The following is a 20,346-nucleotide window of genomic DNA, read 5'->3' as shown; positions in this document are numbered from 1 at the left end:
AGCAATGGGGATAGGAAGCTTATGGTTGAGAGGGCTCTTCATTTTTGGCTCTTAAGGGTTTATTATCTAAATGGCTAAAGCCAATACAAAAAGGCTGAAAGAGAAATGATCAAAGAATAGACCAGTACTTCATAGTCCAGCAAAGTTTGTCATGGTTAAATCTTTTTTTACCATTACTCTTACTGGCTTTGGTTTTTGGCTTTCTTCTCCTTTTCCTTAGACAATATAGTTGAACTAAGTCTACTCTCGAGGTGTAGCTATGGCCTCAGTTGCTCCCTATATCAGGTCTTAAACTCAGTAGTTAAGTCCCATACCTGCTGCATCAGCCTTTAGTTGTTGCTCATATGATCTAAAGGAAAGGATTTCAACAAATCTGTTCAGTCCTTTCCATGTATTTGTTACCTGGTCTAAGAGCTTTAGAGTTTAACATACTCTACAAATAATAGTCAATAGTAACTATGCAAAATAGAGTAACAAAAAAAATATATTGATTAAATAGGTGGGTTACTATCCCTAATACCCTTTGCTTCCTAATATTTTTTAAATTACCAATTTCCTGGGAGTTTATTAGAAAACAGAGATAAACTTCCAGACCCTAGGCTGAAGTTACACAGATGGGTTTTTTTTCTGCCAGTAGATGATAAGAGATCAAAAGAATATAAACAGCTAAAAAAACTGACACAGGAAAGGAAGGGATCCAGACACACAGGCTGGCATTAGGAGAGATCTCTTTGGAGCAAGTCCAAGAAAGTAAGGATTTTCTGGGATCTGGAGAATGGCATCTCTTGCAGAAAGGCAATACACCTAGGAGACTTTGTTGTCTAAGGTCAGTTTTCTCATAAATTCTTTGTCTGCTAATAAGTAAAACCATGCTTTATGGAAACTGTCTGAGCACTATTCCCATTGTCTCTGCTCCTGAACTCTTACCTGTGCTCATGGGGGATCATTGAATTCCAGGCTTGACACTGGATACCACTTTTGGTAACCGATATCGTTCCTTTGTAGTCTGCTCCTTTTCCAATGATACAATTCCTGACATAGTCTATTGAAAGAAAAAAGAAGAAAATCAGGGGTTTGCTTAATGTATTTAAAATTAGAGCTCAACATCAGTTTTCACATAAAAATACTGCATTTTTGATAACCTTTAAATAATTATTAAAAATACTGTTTAATTGTCCACATACATTCTTGTCACTTTTTTTCAAAATATTGATCTCTGACTTCCCAAAGAAAGCTACTGAAAATGTTTCCTAAGTGTCTGATTGACCAGAAGTCCATGTCTGAGAACTTAAATCCCCCACTCATTAATGAGGTAAATAAAAGCAGTAAGTCAACAGTAACTCATACAACTGAGCTTTTAAGTAGTAAACTGAGGTAGTAATTCAGACTAGTATATATGATGGTAGGCAAATATGTAGGTTGGAAAACTGAGCAAGAGGAAGTATGTAGACAAACTTGCATGACAGCAAAACCAGGATATTTGTAAATAAACTTGTAGGATGCAGCTTTCAGAATGCATAAAACCATCCCATGTCCAGAATGCTCCTACAGCCAAAAAGTCACTCACTGACTTAATCTTTTTTCTCCCTCCAAAGCTGGAAAAACAAAATCAGTAAATAAATCAGTTACCCTTCTTTTCATAGAGATCAAACGCATGGTCTTGCTTCTTTCTCACACCATTTGTCAAGCTGTTGAAGGATAACCAATGGCATCGTTTTGTAACTCTGTCATAAGCAAAGGCCCTGCAAAGAAATTCTGGATGAGAAAAAAATCTCTGTGTGGTTTATAATAATGACACATGGCCTGCCAAGGAGCATGCAATGACATCAGATTTATTTTTACTGGGAATGTCAGAGAAACAGCCCAAATTACTATTTAAACCCACAACTGTGCTGACAAGAACAAAGAAACAAAGAAATTAAATTGATGTGGCCATTACATTAAATACCAACTTGGTTGTTCACACTAATCTAAGAGTTCCCTTGTCATTAAAGATCTTTATTTTAAAAGTGAGATGAATGTGACTGAGACAACATTTGTGTCCGCAGTTGTGTTGCTTTCTGGGGGAAAAAGACGAAGACTCTAAAACGTTCTTACTGTGCTTACAATATACCTCTGAAATAGTTAAGTATCTCCCACTGATGGCTTAAGGAAAATTCAAGCACAAGGAGTCTTTTTCTTGCTTAGAACAACAGAGCTGTTCAAAAACAAGATTATTTTTATTTTTATGAATAATCTAAACTGTGATAGTGTACTTACAGCTTGTCCTTGTTTTGCTTTTGTTTTGTTTTGTTTTTTTTTTTCTCTCTTATTTTTAACTGCTTTCAATGATAGAGGACAATGTGTGCTGAATTGAGTGGAGGGGGGCAAGAAAGACAAACAGAAATCAGAAGAGTAAAAACACTTTCTTTCAATATTTTAAATGAAATGTGCAGACCTTTATCTCCTAACATCATTTTGAAAGGAAATTCCTTAAGTGTAGGTAAACTATTTTAAAAGATTTTAAAAACACAGCTCATAGCCTGTGTGGAGACAACAGTTATTCCAATAAGGAAAGGAATAAAAAACAACAAAAAAAAAACCCAACCAAAACCATTGGAAATTACTTTTTCCCTTAATTTTTCAGTAGAACAAATCATTGACATGATACTATTGTCTCTAGCCCACCACAAAGTCCACATTTCTGTCAGTCATCTCAAACCTTATTTTGACCTGAGAAGGCGTTTTAGTAGTACTTGATAATATCCAAAAGACACGCAGATTTCCTGCACTTCATCCGAACTTTTGCTGTGCCATATTCCTGAGTACTACATCCCCCAACTCAAAGCTCTTTGATCTTCATTTAATTCCCCTCTCATCATACAAGTTTTTCTGTGTGAGATCTTGCTGGCTTCAGTTAAAAATATTACAAGATCCTATCCAACCTCCCTGCTCTTCTCTCTTTCAAACATCCTCTTCATTATCGTTTCCATCACCAAACAGATTTTTCATCCAACTGCTCTCTCTACTCTGTTGACTCCAAATGTTTCCAACCTGCTAACCTTCATCCTTCTGCCCTTGTTCAGCCTTCTGTTCTCTCCTGGCTAGTTCTCAAATATGAGCGTATCCAAGTGCCTCTAACTCTATCTTCACAAAAATATCCTTGACCTTTCCTGCCTTTCCAATCACATTCTCTTTTCCCCTCCTCCCTCCTAAAGTGGGAATGCAAAATGCACTGTTTACAAACATTTCTTTCAGTTTTTGCCTTTCAGTTGCCTTTTGGTTTCAGCCACTTCTGCACATAAAAGTTTCTAGCAATCTTTTCTTGGACCCAAATCTGGAGGGTTTTTACACTTCCGAAGTCAACATATTTAAGAAAATTCTTTGACTTTCTTCTACTGATACTGCCTATCTCGGCAATTTTTGTTGTTGCTATTTGTATTGAGGTAGCTGGTAGATTTTCTGATTAGATACTGGAATCCTGTGGTCTATACTGGAATCCCTTTCTGTGTAAATACAAAGACACTCCAGAAATTAAGTAGATAACAAAGGATAAGACAGGCACTGCTTTGTAGGTAAGGAAGTGATATATCTGCAAAAGTCATCTGCATAACCAAGAAAATAGTAACTATACTATCTTTTTCTCATCCATAAGAAATGTAGTGGAAAAAGCTGCAAGGATGACTGAAGCAAAACAGTGGGAGTAATAGACTGCAAATGGTGATGAAATAAAGGAATAAGAACAGCTTAGGAGCATGTTAATAAAGTTGATAGGGAAGGCAGAAAATGATGCACAGAGTTATGAAGTCAAAAAGACAAGGTAAGTGAATCTAAGGGGTACTTTGATGGGGGATTTTAGGAATAGTATTACGAAGAAACAAGTCTAGGTAAGGATCTTGTAACTCAGTTGGAAATGATCAAGGTCTGTCCAAGCACGATAGCAAGGGAAAAGAGGAAAGGTCCATTCTGGGAAATGACATATATTAACTCCAACAAAAAGGTGTCAGAGTTAACAACAAGGATTAATGATTATCAAATATAATACTTAAAATTTACTTGCAAGTGATACAGAAACTTACCATAAGTAAATCAAAAGTTGTCTTAATTCCGCTCCCCCCCCCCCCCCCCCCCCCCCGCCCCGAAAATAAGGAGTGGCTGGTCTTTTATAAGTCTGTAGTGACTGGAATCTGCTACTTTACCACTTTCTGGCGGAAAAGAATCCCAACCCTCTTCCTGCTTGTGTACCTCACAGGGCACAGATCCAGGTGTTGCTGCTCCCAGTGGTATTGTCACAATTATGTTACAAAGTATTTCTATTTTATTAGATCTTAATACTTAAACAAATAGAGTTTGCATCTAGAAAATAAAATATCAGTGCTGTGGTACTGATGCTCCAGGTGATGGAGAACTACTGCATGGATATGGAGTATCAGAATCAAGCCATGAAAACATCAATAACCAAAGCAAAATCCAAGCTTTATATTTCAAGTATTTAAAATGCCATTTTGTGTTACTTCTCTTATTTTAGAATGCTCCCACAGTAAGCAGAAACTAATTGGTTTTAATTTAAGTTGGCAACAAATTTCACCTTGTAGTAATCATATGCTGGTATGAAGTTAAAGACTGGGGATCCTAGGAATAGAAGGGAAACATTAGTAATCAGTGGTTCCTTTAAAAGGGAACACATGTCACATATGTGTTTACAGTAGCATCAAAGAACTATGCACACTACAACAGGACTCATCTGGGACCAAATTGGAAGCCATGAGAATGTTCCCAGATACAGAAAATCCATCTTGCTTTACTACATAGTACTAGAACATGCAAGACCTTATCACCTACACCTCTGCTGCTGGACTTGTTGAAAATGTGTCAGGGAAAATTGGAAATTCAGAACATGAGTAGTCAGATTTGTAATTCTTTTTGAACTTCAATGCAAAATAATTACATGACTGATTGCAATTCTGCTGTCTGTGAGTAGGACTCTTTCAAGCTGTGCTCTCAAAGTCCCTCATGGCTCCTCTATGTTGCTTTATTGATTGATTACGGCAGGGAGAATTTGCCCCTTAATGAATCCATCAGACACTGTCCTAATAGAAAAAAAAATTCTTCACAAATGAGAAAATTTTAAAAATTCAGAGAGATTCTATTTATGTAAAATAAATTCAACAAATATATTAACTTACTTTTTATTTTCAGAACACAAGTCATACCATACAGAGCAGCTACAACTAGCCTGAGACAATTTTACTAAGCAGATGTTGGAACACAGAATTGTTGTTTGCTTGGCATCATTCAGAATTTTTTTACACTGTGAAACCTAATCTTACAATATTCCTTGCTGCTGACCATCAGAACTCAAGGATCTCTTGCTTTATTGAATACAACCTGATCCCCTTGGCAATGATATCAGTGGAAGCTCTGCCAATAGGAAAAGGAGTGGCTTGTACCATGTGAAAAATATTGGTGCCTGGAAAATATTTTCAAAAAGAAATAAGTAAACTCTGCTCATTGTTCACACATATAAATAGCCAAAGTACAAAACAATACATATTAGATCTTGCAACACTGGAATTAAAGGCTTAAAGAAGGATTAAATTACAGTCAAGGACCTTTTCTGCCAAGGAAGAGCTTTTGTTATCGCATCTGATTTAGCTTTCATTTGTAGCGATTGTCAAAACCTTTTTATGGTTCAGGATCAGGCTCACATTTAGGCCAGTCATCCAGTCTCAAAGATTCTCATGCATTCATGTCCTTTCATTTATTGCTAATGGTCTAGACTAAGAGAGGCCAAGGGGATAATTTAAGTCTAATACATGGGAAGAGTAATAGTGATTTGTTCCAAAAAATAGTAGAGAATATGTACAAGACAGACAAGCAATCAGCTGTATGATGTGTTTCTAAGAGACAGCAGATGCTGAAGAATAGCTATCAATACTCGTAATGACTGTGCAGCCCAGAAGGTTTGATTCCATTGTATCAGATTCGTAGTACTTGCCAGTGAACTTCAGCAGTGTATGTGTCTGTGCTCCATGTGTGAGGTTCCCATTGATTTCAGCAGGAGTAATGTGCAAAGAATGAAGACAGAATATGGTCTGAAGTGGTGCTGAAATACTGCAGCTGTGATGTGTGACAATAACTGTTTTATAAGAGACATAAAAATCTCAGAAATGTTCACCGAACACTACAGTGCAGCACAAGTCATCCACATCTTAACATGAGTACATTTTTTTAGCTATGTTTTGAAAAAGATTACGGATTGGACAAGCTGAGAAGACAGAATAACTCAAACAAAGCTTCAGAAAAGACAGACACTCTCTGGACAGGTAGAACAAGATCATGGAAACCAAAAAGCAGTCTTTAGGTTGTCTTCAGTACAATCTACCACTGGTGACAATTACAGAGACCTTTGGTCAAAGGGTGTTATATAGGTTCCATTAGGAGAAAAACAATAATAGAGATACATAACTTACTTGCAAGTGAACGAAAGGCCTTTGTTTCTGCTGCATCTCTTGGCACATTGCTCAGTGGTATTTAACAGCTTGGTTTTTACTTCCAATGTTTTGTTTACTTTAATGAGCATCAACTCTCCGGTTTTTTTGAAGTCATGAAGAGGATTTCTCCTTTTTCCTTTACCCTCTAAGAAAGAAGCAAAGAAGAAAAAGAGAAAAAAAAGACAAAAAAAAAAAAAAACACTGTAAAGAAGAGTGTTGAGGTTAAATATGCATTAGATATGAATAATATTTATTAGGAATTATAGGAACATTGGTACCTAAAGCAGAGAGAAATTCACAAAAATAAGGTACAAACAGATAGTTGAAAAGAACTGATTATTGTAGATGGTGATCTCCATTCTCAAAAACAGGAATAGTAGGAATTATAGCAAAATTAATTTCAAATAAAGACTTGTATAATGCTAAAAAAGGGTAAGAGGAAAGTTTTTCACCCTTTGTAAAATGTTTTCAGAACCCCCAAAATATGTCTGACAATAATAATCTGAGATCTTATAAATATTTCTATGAAAAACTCAAGTGAAGAAGATGAACAAAGGTCTTTTTTGGATGGACAGAATGTAGTTACAATCAGAAGGAAGAGGATCTAAAAGTCATAGAGAATCATGATCTGAATGTGATACACTGTTTTTAAAACAACAAACTTTTTGTCACAAATTGTGAAAAGAAGTGGAGCCTGGAAGCGGCACAAAATAATCATTTGTCCTTCCTCTGCCCCAGTAAAGACTTAGTGCAAGTATTATGTCCACTTTAGGTGTGACTGAATTAGAGCTGTTAGCCTACAGAAGAGAAGATGAGGGGAGGCAGGAGCCATAGCACAGAAATAGTCTGTACTGCTACAAAGGTTTCTGCAAAAAGGAACTCACTGATCTGTTTTTCATGTCTCTATTGAAATGTCCAGAGGAAAGAATATAAAACAGCATGGTAGATTGGCTAGAGATGTTTGGCTAAAGTACAAGGAAAAGTCTTTGATTTTTGCAAGAAAAACCCACAATTTTTCCAATATGTATGTTTGGTTTTGGTTTTTTTTTCCATAGAAACCGGTCTGTCAGTGTAGGCTGCTTCATTGTCAGTGAAGGCAGATGAGTACCTCTGGAGAGTGATTCTCCCTGTTCTGACAGATGAGTAATATAGGCAGGACAAATTGTCCTTTGGATCTATTTCTCTTATTTCACTCAGTGATCTCAGATGATCTTTCTGGATTGGATGGCTAATCCAGGTAGGGTTAGGTGAATGAATCCCTCCTTAATGTACAAAGTTGGTAATAGTATTTTTCATAACTTCTTTCCATGCAACTGTTTTCACAGCTGTCCTTTTATTTTTCTCTACAGAATCTGTAACAATGAGAAAACAAGAATGTTCAGGATCAATTTATTAAATTTTGCCAGAGTCTTTCAAATATATGAAAACTCAGCCTAGTGCTCTGTTATCCTGAATAGATAATTCCTCATGCAAGTGCAGAGTGTACTTAGGTCAGTAAATATTTGCCTGGTGCACTCTGTGCAGAAGCTCAGAATAACCCTGTAAATTGCAATAACTGAGACTCTGAAGGAGTTACTGACAACTCCAGATATTGTAAAGTCAAAGTGGGCTTAAGGGTGTTCCCTTTGCAGAACTTCCATCCTGATCATTAAGTGAGCTCACATTTTCACTGGATTCAGCTAAATCACACCTCTCAGTGGTGAGTTATCCCTAAGACACCTAAAAATACACCAAAGACATTCCAATCAGATTTCATCAAGCTTCAACCTTTAAAAACAAGAATATCAAAGGAGTATAATATTTCTGCTACAATGTTCCTATAAAATAATCTTCAGCCCATCCTACTCCTTCTTTTTCAGCTGCTGACAATGAACTATGCTATTTCCCTGCACCTAATAGCTCATAGTTTTAATTTCAATTACAAACATTTTCAGAAAAAAGAATTTAGTTACCTCCAAATCGACGTTATATGAAGAAGCTTTTGATGAAAAGATCAGATGTTAATAGTTTTGGTGCTGTGTTAGGGACTCATAGCTCTCTTAAACATTTTCAGCCTTGCATTTGTGCAGTGCACATGCACCCAAAATGTATCATCATGTTTAGGGAAATGCTGTGAGGACACTCTTTACTTAAGTATCAGTGCTCTGTTACTGGAAACTGTTGTGTCTACATTGAAGCTGCTTTATTTTTTGTTGTACCTGTGATACAGCCAAAGTTTGCATCTGCTCTTTAGGACAACCACAGAAAACAAGTCTTCTATAAAGATTTTGTGGCAAATTTCTCAATCTATTATTTTACAAGACATATTTGTTGGTTCTATGTTGTCTCAGCCAAGACTTTTATCTCAAACGGAGGTAAGAATCTGTACAGAAATATCAAAGTATTTTCTTTTAGTTTCTGATGCTAACATTTCCCATCTACTGATAAGTGTCATTATCTTAATTCCCAATGATAACAGCTTCTTAAACTCATGAGCTAGCATGCAAGAATATGATTTTAAAAAAATTAAGAAATTCTGTTCTGCCTGAAAAACATGATTCACAGTTCTGCTTTTTTTTTCCTTCTTTTCCTAGCAGTTGTCCAAAGAGGATTATGGGTTTGATCTTGCATTTAGCAACTCATAACAGACTGATTTACTTTAGCTTTCAAACAACAATGTTCTATAACTTGTTTATAATCCAAAAGGCAAAAGGCCAAATGCATTTGTGGTGTGACTGTTAGGACCATCAAAATAATGAAAAGTATTACTTTTACAACTCTAACAACAAAATACATTAAAAAATGAGTCTTTTTACTTCAAATAGGTGCTTTTATTATTAAAATCTTAAATCAAATAGTGCTCTAGAAATGTTCTACATTAAAAATTATCATAAAATATGCTATAACTAATGTTCCAAATTTTTGATTGCCATTCATTTCAGTTTCCTAAATTTTGATTAATCAGGACATTTGGTCCTCTGATGTTTCTTGTAGTTGAATATCATGTTACTAAGGAAGTCTGACATTTCACTTAAATTTGAAAATAGCAGGTGATTCAAACACAAAAGAACCCAGTCAAATATGAATCAACATATTTTCTTCAGCAGAAACAATCACTAACTAAAAATATTTCTTCAGCTGACTTTAAAAAATGCTCAAAAACGTGAGGATGGTGACTCTTTCTGTTTCTTAACATGATAACAACTTTAGCTGACCAGAAAAAATAAGAGCTCAGTGTCCAAGGAAATGGGAACTACCACATTTACTCCAGTAGGATGCAGCATTGAACAAGTACGCCATAACGTCATTTAGAATTTCCAGTCTCCCTGCTGGAGCTCTTCCATTTCCATAAACTTCTTTTTAAATATTTGCTGAAAAAAAAAAAAAAGTTCCTCACAGTAAAAGACATTTACCTGGAGCTACAAGAACTCATCTTTGGGTTCCCTTACTACCTATTTCATATGAGGTTTCTGTATAATCTTCTCAGAAATGAAACATTAACTGAGACAGCTCAAACTATAAAGCATCTGGGTAAAAGTTTTCCAACAATACCTTTCCTTGAAGTAGTTCCAGTCCATGCCAGATCAGTAATCAGAGATAAAGAAAATTATCATTCTGCAGCATTTTAGTAAGAAAACTCACTAGGAGGTTGCAGTACTTGCATTCTAGAACATACTTAACAGCAATTTTATTTATATTTATACAAAATAGGACCAGTAAAACATCAACTACTGAGAGTAATGGATGTCATAATATTCAATATCATAGAAATTAAGACAGTTTCTTGATTAACAAATGAAACAGGTTTGAATCAGCAACATGTTTGTATTTTGATTTCTTCCTCTCTCCAGATATTTTTTAATCATTGGGTTAATGGGAAAATGGCAGCAAAGTAGCTTCGTTTTTCTCTTCTGGTCCTGTGTCCCACCCCAAAAAGGACTTTGGGCTCCCACACCACCACACCATTCAGTCCTGCAACTACCTGATTATGTTCTATACCTCAATTAAAAAATCACACCTTGCAGAAAACAGTGTCTGATACTGAGCTATATAAGAGTCAAGAAATTCAGTATAATATAATCTAATTTCAGGTCATTTAGAGTTCAAATACCTAAGCAAGTCAAGTTTCAGACCCTTAGGTCTTAGTTTGATCACAAAAAGGATTTGGTTTTGCATTAACTGTTTAGTAGTAAAAAACTAATATAGCCAATATGATACCATTGTTGAGGTAATCAAAATGGCATATAGGAGGTCAACAGGCCTAAAGATCATCTTTCTCCACTATGAGATCAAAACACTGTTTGTATTGTTCACAGCAAAATTTTACAATGAAATTATCTGACTTTATCTACCTCATTTGTAATCCCTTTCTCCTTTCGCCGCCAGTCCAGCTTTATCTAATATAGATGTTATTTAGGCTTCAGAGTTGTAGTCGTACAGAGTACAACTGGAGCATACTGGCTGTCTCCCCTAGAAAAATCTCTGCTTTTATGGACTTGTCATAGACTCTTACAAAGCTTTTATTAAACAGGAGTTATGATGCATTCGGCATGTCAGCTTCCAGGGTTTCCAAGTTTCACTCTAGTCTATGCCATAGTGCTTTCTTAAAGAAACACATCGTGAAGTCTTGTGATAATGTGAGAAGCCTCATTCCTTTTGTTTCTTTCTAATTTTGCATCCCACATTATTATACAGAACAAACACGTTAAAACTCAACACCAAATTTTCCAAATGAAAAGATAACTACATTTAAATTAAAGATTTATATTTAAATAAAAATTCTTAATCAAATCTTGATGGTTTGCTATAGAGTTTTATTTGTTTATTCTGTTTGTTTACACTTTCAGAACTTCAGTATCTTACTAAGTAGTTTTTTACTTTGTTGTGAAAAACTTTCAACTGTGTGGGGTAATGAACATTTTTTTTTTTTGTATTATCATAGTTACAGATATAACTAAGTTGGATACAGGTCTTTATACACTGGATGGAAAAAAGACCTTTTATAATTTTCAGTTTTGGAAAAAATACAGTCACATAACAGCACCACAGTTCATTATGTTTGTCAGATATCAGAGATAAACTAAATCTTCAAGAAAAAAAAAAAAAAAGATACCTAAATTCCTTAGGCTGGTACATGCTGTCAAAGAACTGCAGGAATCAACCACAGTCCTTCCAAACAGAGCAATGAAATACAAAATAAGATGGCACTGGGGAGAAAAATTTTAAAAGAAATTGTCCACACACTGTGTAGGAAGCTCAGGGAAACTGAAAATTCAAAATATATTCCAGTGAAGAAAAATGGTCATCTGAAGTGACACAATTATTTCAGAAATATAAAAGAAACATAGTCCCTTTCTTTAGTATCAATTAGCATTGTAGATCTCTGTTTAATATTTTGTGTCATGTTTGTAATGAAATTAAGTCACTTGACCTTGAGCAGTTAACAGATGGACTAATTAGAGATTGAATTATTTGTGTTATAATTGATAACCAGGTCAGAATGTCAAAATGAGATTAGCTATTAACTTAATTTTGCAAACAATCATCACTGCAAGCCAAAATAAACTGGATTTCCCCAGTGAGTTAGAAAAAAATAAAAAAAAAAAAAAAAAGAGCAAGCTGAATTTCATGTGATTTAAAACTCTGTGGGGAGGGGGTAGGAAATCAGAAATCTACCATCATATGAAAGATCTTCAAGAAAAAAAACAAAACAAAACAAAACAACCTTAAACACATCTGAAATAAATGTAGAAAATCACAGTTCAACACAAGAAACGTAGCAGACATTTTATCAGGGAATAACATGCTCTACAAAAATCGCATGGTAACACCCAAGCAAATGTATTTACAAGTATGTATGTAAATGGAAAAAAAAGAAACAAGCAAATGTTAGATGTCAATAAAATGTACAAAGCAAAAAATCTGCAAAACCATGGATTATCATAGTGTCAGACAACACTTTTCAGAAGAGATATCAAAGCTGAATGCTTATCTCAGTATAGTGACAATATAATATGAAAATAAAAAATAAAGTATGTTTAATTATATGCATAAAATTGCATTTGGCAAAGCTTGTGTAAGAAGCAAAATCAATGAGTAGGGTTTGAAATAAAGTAACAGTTCTCAGCATACTTGGGTTGAAAAACAGTGTATAAATGGAGTGAGGTGTTTAACTTGTCTATAAAACATGGTCCAAGGGATACTTTTAATTAAATTCAGTAATGTATTTCCAAGACAATTCTATTCAAAGGATATAAAACATCAAGGGTAAATTGCATATTGGTGCAAGCCCCAGTATGACACCATAAATATACTGGCTTCATTAAGAAAAAAATAAAACCAAAACTTGACCAGATGGTAAAAGTAGATGTTACTAAATGGTTTCAGACACCACATGCTTAAGTTAACAGAATGGTCACAGTAATAAAAGAAAAGATGTTAAAGGTGAATGTTGATACTAAAATAATTAATAGGGTTATGAAAGTATTTTTATCTATGAGAATAGTTAGGAAGCACTTTTTAAACAAATACATTCATGGCAATTTTCTCTCTTAACGCAAGTTCTAACAGAGTCACTTTGAGAAAAAGAATTAATGCTCAGCACTTTTAACTTACTTTTAACTTACTTTCATTTACTTTGACTTCTCCTTATGCCTGTTTCAGTATCAGAAATGTCCAGATTGCTGGCTAGAATGCAAAAAAGTGAACACCTTTTCCAAATGACTTCTCATTTGGAAAAAAAAAAAAAAAAAGAAAAAAAAAGAAAAGAAAAGAAAGGAAGAAAGACCAACATAATGAGAAACTGAAACAATTCTGAAATGTGCCCAAGAAGAAAACTTTGCAGATTGAATAGTCTTAGATGCCAGATTAAGTTTAATGCGGTTATTTATGTAAGACAATAATTTGGCATGAAAGAAGTTTACCAACCATACTCATAAAAACTGCAGTCAGCTGTATAGATGGAAAGTCACCAAAATAAAACCAGCTGTCCAAGGAGGCATCTCTAGTTTGTCACAATTAAATAGTTTCTCAGAAAGGTATCCTGAGGATGATGTGATTATTTTAACTTCTGAAATTGATTTTCTTGGCAAAAGAGCCATGAGGAAAAAAATCTACAATTTTTAGAAAGTAGTTTTAAATATAGATATATAATACAGAGATAATTTTTTCCTTATTTTTACATTGGCTTTCAGTCTAGTTGTTGAGCAGATTCAGGAAATGCAAAAAGATATTTCTTTTTGGCTTTACATTGCATATTAACACTCACACACACCCCCATACACGCATACCCCTTATTAACAGCTGCAAAGATTGCCATGTTACTTGGAACCCAGCTTCATGTTTATTCTAAGTCCTGCCTTTGTAATACTCTCCTATAGTCAGCGCGAAAGCTCAAGAAGCTAATGATAATGCTAACAACTGATAGTATATTCTAAAATTGGATGGTAGATGCAAAAGAACAGCTCTTTTTCTTCCAAGAAAAGGTTATCTGCTCAGCAGGATGCTGGGACCCATTGGCAGAAACAAATGTTCTGCAGTTTGTACTCTGACTTGCTGTATCTAACCTCTGGCTAAATTACTGAGAGGATTTTCCCTTGTAAGATTTGTCTTCTTGTGCTTTTTGCACAAGAATTAAATCCCCACCATTTCACATTGCATTCCACAATCTTTACAAGCATTTGGTGTCTCCTCCGAGGCACCCAGCACGTTGTGCGCTTCTTTTGCGTCAGGGTCTCAGACACCACTGAGGATGTCCGGGCATGGAGTGTGAGATAAAGAGAAAACCACAGGCAAACAGGGCAGGGATTTGGGCAAAACAGAGTGACAGACTGCTGAGGGCAGCAAAATGGCCCCTGTAAGGAGTGATGAGAGTCTTGCTGCATGTTGTATACATAAAAATAGTGCTACTGGCCAAAGGCTGGGAGTTGTAGGAAGACCTGGACCTCAGGGGAGACGGAGGGAGCAGCCGGTTCCCAGCTGGGCCAGCAGCACTGAGGACTGCCAGCCATGGAGAGCTCATCAGGCAGCACATGGGTGGAGGCCCACAAGCCGTTGAGAACTCCTGCAGCTAGATTTTGCCAATACATTTGACTAGTCTGCAGTATGTTCCCACCTCTGCTTTGCCACAGCGCTGCTTTACGTGTAGGTACTAACCATGTTCAGGAACAGCTCTATACCATCCTCTAAGGGCACTGCCACAAAAACCTACAGAGAAATGATGGAATAACAGCGAGGATGTCCTCACCCCTTCCCATTTCTTTGTAGCTGCCATACTTCCCCACTGCAAGGTACCATCTTTGTTCACATCATGCTAATTCTCCTACTATTCATGCCTCCCAAGCAAGTGTGGAGATCAATCCTTTCTCATGTCTATGATCCATCTTTTCTCACCTCCATGCTGCCTTCTAGCCTCTGTCCTTCAACCCCACCTCAACACTGATGGGGAGAAAGTGAAATTCCAATGCTCATCCAGTACAAGTAATTGCAAAATGTTCAGGGCAACCCTTTCCTCTCCACATCAATTTTTACCCATCAAGAGGCCCAGTTATCCTGCTTTCAAATCTCCTTGGAAAAGTTCGCAATGCTTAAGTGGCAAACTAATGTTCAGCCTAAAGATCCAAAGGGGAGATATTACACTCTCTGAGGAAGACTGCACATTTCCCTTCTAACCCTCGCTTCGGTTGAAGTATTACAATAATGACAGATGAGCTCCTCCAATAAGAGGCTTTCCTTTCCTTGACTTCAGTGCACAATTTTCCAGAGTTTTATGCAACATTTTAATCTCATGTCTTTCAACTCTACGTTCTCCTGCTATGTTGCTTATGAAAATGGCATTAATAGAAACAGAAAATCTGTTAAGCAGGGTAAGTGCTGTACTACATGTGAGAGCAAAACAAGCAGCCCCTGGCACTGAGGACCAAAAGGATTCCATTAAACAGAAGGAATACAGTCTTCCAACTGGCAGAGTATCATTTCGCTTTGTTGACAGTATATAGTATAATGATTATCTACAGCTGGGATGGGGAAGTATAAATCACATTAAATTTTTAAAATATACTTAGCTATGCAGACCACAGGAATACACAACATTCATACATTGATTATGGCTATGGGATTTTATTTTATTTTTTTTACGCAATAGTTATTTATAGGAACTAAGTGCAACTCCCACATCTTCATTAGGAACTGCTTCAGATCATCCCAGCTACAGAAAGTGCTGAGAAATTTGAATAAATACACTTGGCTGACAGTCTTTTCACAGAATAATATCTCTTAAATTTAAATAAATCTTTAACATTCACTCTCTCACAATAAACGAATCTATTTTTTGCTTTGATTAAAAAGTCATTTTTAGTTTCACTAGATTAACATTATTAAAGAGATACTGTCTGAGAATACTGAATAATAAGAATGTCTGGACATGGAAGAAAACTCCCTGATAAAGTTATTAGCTACAGACTAATTTCTTAATGCAAGTGACAGAGACTTAGAGGATACTGATAATGACTAGGCAAGTAGTCTATAGGAACCTTGCACATTTATCTTGCACCAATCACTGTCTTATCTTTTATATGTTAAAAAGAAAATCAGAAATTGATAGTGTGGACAGCTTGCTAACTTTAAAATTTCTTGGTGTTTTCTTCACCCTCCTTTTTCTTTACCCATTAAGATAACCCAAATGTGTTAGCAAGCTCAGTAACACAGGATATTGTCTTCGCACAGAATCTAGGGCATGGGATTCCAAACCTAAAAGATCCATTCACAGAAGAAATAACATTCATCATTAGGTACATTTAAAATCAGCTTTGACAGAACAGTAATAGAAAAAATATGGACATGCATTAGCAAAATAATTCTTTTTTTCCCGTTTTGAAATTATTTTAATCATTTAGCTTATTTTTCATATATAAAAATAATAAATATGTAGGCAAATACTAATCTTTCTTAAAATGAACCCAATAAAAAAGAACTCAATGTCCTGTACAAAGATACCATTTATGTTTAGAAAGAAATCAATGTGCTTTCAGAAGGAAATGGCACAGCTTTCCCTTGCCTACACTGTAAAAACCCAGACACTTTTGCTGAAAATCATATAGTTTTAAGAAACAAGGTAAGTATAATGTCAGCATGTGGTAAGAGTCATCTTTCTTGCCCATAAGCAAACAATAGGATTGATTAATATTAAGGTGGGTGGGGCAGGAAAGTTAAGAAAGGGAGGGTTGCCAAGAAGCTGTCACTATAGAAGTTGGCCAGAAAACAAGTTCTACTCTGTGAAAAATTCTGAAGTTTTGGAAATCTAATTTTCGTCCACATCAAGATGAACCATCCACTCTAAACTGGAGAGCCCATTGGTTAGGGCACAACCCTATTCATCAGCCTACTGATCCTGGCAGTACTGAGGCTCTCTTTCAATCTCCCCTGTTGGAATATTAGATAGATTAAGTATTCATTGAGCTTGGTAAACTACAGACCAGCACTAAAAGCCTACAGTCAAGGACTTTCCCTCATTCAAGAAACACATCCTATCAAGAGAGTAAGCATGACCTAGCTTTTTATGAACCTGGCTATAGATCAGTTTCTGAATCTTTGGCCCATGGAATAAAGTTGGGGGGTGTATTTACTCTACTTTTTTTCAAACTAGCCCATAAATTGATAAGTTTCTGTCACAGGCAACGGTTTCTCAACAACAGGTTCCACAAGCTATTGTGAATGTCTTCTGCAATTTCTCTTTCATTTGACTCAGCGGAACCAAGCCAAAGAAAGTTTCTGTTTAAAAGGAATTATTTTTGTGAAAAGTTTTGATGGATCAGCATTTTCCAGTAAAAAAACCCATTTCCTCAGAAAATTCCTAACCAGCTCTAGTCATCACTTTTCAAAGAGGTCGCATGTCCATAAAATGGAAATTGCAGTGTACATGGAACAGGAGTTCAGAAAAGTCTAGTAGCACAGCGCCTGTACGTCTGTGTCACCTGCTAAGAATGCCCATGAAAACAAAATCATCACTGAGCAGACTGAGCACAGAAGCTCTAGTGAGATGTTCAGCATCCTACAGAACCACACTCTTACTGTAGAGGAAAAACGACAGGTTTTACTGCACGTGATGCTGCCAGTCTTTTTTTGACTTGTCCACTCAGATGACAAAATATTCTCCTTTGAAATCCTGTTTCAAAATATTTTTTAACTAGAAAATGTAGCTATGTCTTGGAAGCCATCAACATCACTTGCCATCTGCATTGCCTGATGCCCTCAGACCTTGCCCCGGACCCAGAGGCTGCATGTGCCTGCCCTTGCACTGCCCGCTCCTGGAAGATCCTTCCCCTGAATCGTGGCTGTCTTTTGTTTCTGTTTGTGCAAAGGTCTGACCCTAACAATGTTGCCGGAAGGAAGGAAGGAAAGGTTTGTAGAAACCTTTGCAAACTTTTTTTTTTTTTTCCTTAAACATCTCCCCGGAGGGCCAATAGAAACACAGAGCTAGCTCTTCAGATATCCAGTCCAAGGGGGACACTTCAGGAAAGAAATTCAGCTAAAGAGCTTCCAGCACTTGATTACTTATTGTTTGTTCCTCCCCCCCTCCTCCGCCACCCGGATTTCATCGGGAACGTCTAATGAAATTACAAGTATTTCAGTCTGGAAATAGCATGTTCACGCTGCTGAACTTCAGCAAGGACGTTCCCTTTCAGCAGCGTCCTAGCCTGTGTTCTGGGTATTCCTTGTCAACTTCTGTTATTTGACATTTATTCTACCACTTGGAAATTAAGCGTAGGTGTTCGTGTCCGGATAACGGCCGGGGGCACCTATGGGCACGGATGAGATCTCCTTCTCCCGCTCGCAGTGTCTCCAGGGCTGCCCGTCCCGGGCGAGCCCCGAGGTCCCCTTCTCCCGGGGAGGAGCGAACCCCTCCCCAAGCACCAAGGTGCCGTGCCGTGCCGTGCCGTGCCGTGCCGTGCCGTGCCGTGCCGTGCCGACCCGCGGGGACCCGCTGCCGCAGGCACAGCGCGGCTTGTCCCGTTCGTTCCGCCCCTCCGTTCCGCGCCGCTCCGCACCGCTCCGCAGCCCTCCCCGGGCGTCGGAGGCGCTGGGCGGGCACCGGCGCACCTCAGCCCCCGGCCGGGCACCGGCGGGCCGGCAGGAGCTGGCCGGGTCTCCCCGCCTGCCCCACCTGCGGGGAGTGCGCCCGGTGCAGCGCCCCGAGCACCCACCCTCGCCACGGCGAGGGAAAATGATGCAGCTGTGAGGTTGAGGGGGGTCACTAGCGAAGTGGTAGAAGAACTAACCTGCCCCAGGGACGGTGGTGGGAAGCAGCAGCAGCTGATGGAGCAGCAAGGCTGGCAGGAGTTGGGTGGCCCGCATGGTGCTGGCGGCCCCCCCGGCGGCTGGCGGGGAGGAGAAGGGGCGATGGCTCCTCGGAAGGACCCTGTGCACAGCCGGTCACTAGAGGAGGCAGAGTGAGCCGAGCTGCTTTTTATTGCGATGATCTAAGTTTGTTGTGTGATTAACTGGAAAGATCTGGGTCCCAACTCCCTCTTACGGTAAGAAACTGTTTAACAACATCCCCTCTCTGCCTCCTCTCCTCCTCCCCTCCCCAAGAGCTGCCTCCCCTCCCGCCCCGCAGCCAGCCCAGGGAGAGGGCTCTCATCGCTGCATCCCTCCCTCCATCCTTCCCTCCCTCCTTCTCCCCTGCCTCTCTCTCTCCCTCCCTCCGTCCCTCAGGGGCTCAGGAGGAGCAGACGGGACGGGACGGGGCCCCCAGCTCTTGCCCCCGAGCTGGTGTCTGCTGCTGTGCAGCCACCCGGAGCCTCCAGCCCCTCCTGGTCCCACAGCCTTCTTTGCCCTCTTGGCTTCAACCAGAACAAACCTCTCCCGCCCTGCAGATATCTCCCTTCAGAACCTCGCCCTTTCTCCACCTGCCCCTCGGCCCCATCCCCAGGCAGTACCCTCATCCATATCCGTTTCAGCAGGACCCCCCCACCCCAATGGCCAGGGACAAAGCAAGGCCAATTACCCAGTAAGGAAACACTGCTCCTCCAACCTGCCCATGGCTGCCTCCGGCCACCAGCCTGGCCTTTCCATCACCCTCTTTGGCGATCTGACAAATGCCACTTCCCCAAAATTGTGGCAACTCTGGGGAAACTAAAGGTCAAGTATCAGCTGTCTGGTGTCGCTCCATGGAGACAACCTTCAGTCCAAAGCGAGGCCTGACCTTCCTTCTGTCACAGGCAAAGTGGTTGTAATTCTTCTATCGCACTTCATTTTAACCTCATGGAAGCAATGGCATTGGTTTTTGTTTGAAGTCATGAGACCAGCCTTTGTGACACACAAGTGATCAAAAATAAACACTTCAGGAAAAGTTCTGCATTAATTCAAACTGCTCGTTTCTCCCATGCACCCACCTACTGTCTACAGCATGAGTGTGTGACAACACAGGAAACTGTATCCCTCCATTTTCCACAAATAAACCAGAGACCTGCATGTGGCCCTGTGCCATGTGAGTCAGAAAACGGGTCTCCTTCTCCAGCCCAGACTCCTTTGACCAGACTTACTATCCATACTGCTGATAAACACCTTTGAGTGAAACAGCTTTTCTTAAAAATGGGTTGTTTCCCAAGCCACAAATGTTCATTGTTAACTTTTATTCAATTTTTCCCTATATTCCCAACATATTTTTTTTTCCACCCAACTTATGCCCAGTAGCAAAACATAAAATTTTGATTTGGGAATTACTGTCCTGGTAAGTGAAAGAAAGGGGACAGAAAGGAGTTGAGAGGGAATCTGTGAAGAAAATATTTTGAACATTTGACATTACAGGAAAAACACAGTTATGTGAGAAAAAAGAAAAATACTTTCTGAAATCTGCAGAATGAAAATTATTTCTAAGGGGCTTTTTTTGCTGTCC

General features: G+C 38.4%; 1 protein-coding gene across 1 annotated transcript in view; it reads right to left on the bottom strand.

Annotated features, from left to right (window-relative positions):
* The window catches only part of HGF (hepatocyte growth factor), a 60,851-nt gene extending 41,991 nt beyond the window's left edge, over positions 1 to 18,860 (bottom strand). The window contains exons 1-4 of the mRNA XM_074869865.1: positions 18,728 to 18,860; positions 6,453 to 6,618; positions 1,630 to 1,742; positions 928 to 1,042 (exon numbers count right to left, since the gene is read on the bottom strand). Coding sequence (XP_074725966.1) covers positions 928 to 1,042; positions 1,630 to 1,742; positions 6,453 to 6,618; positions 18,728 to 18,803 — 470 coding nt within the window. The 5' untranslated portion in view covers positions 18,804 to 18,860. The remainder of the gene's footprint in view (positions 1 to 927; positions 1,043 to 1,629; positions 1,743 to 6,452; positions 6,619 to 18,727) is intronic.
* Positions 18,861 to 20,346: the final 1,486 nt, after the last annotated feature.

Source organism: Strix uralensis, chromosome 5 (assembly GCF_047716275.1).
Source record: "Strix uralensis isolate ZFMK-TIS-50842 chromosome 5, bStrUra1, whole genome shotgun sequence".
Lineage (NCBI taxonomy): Eukaryota > Metazoa > Chordata > Aves > Strigiformes > Strigidae > Strix > Strix uralensis.
This window is presented reverse-complemented; position numbering and strand designations above follow the sequence as displayed.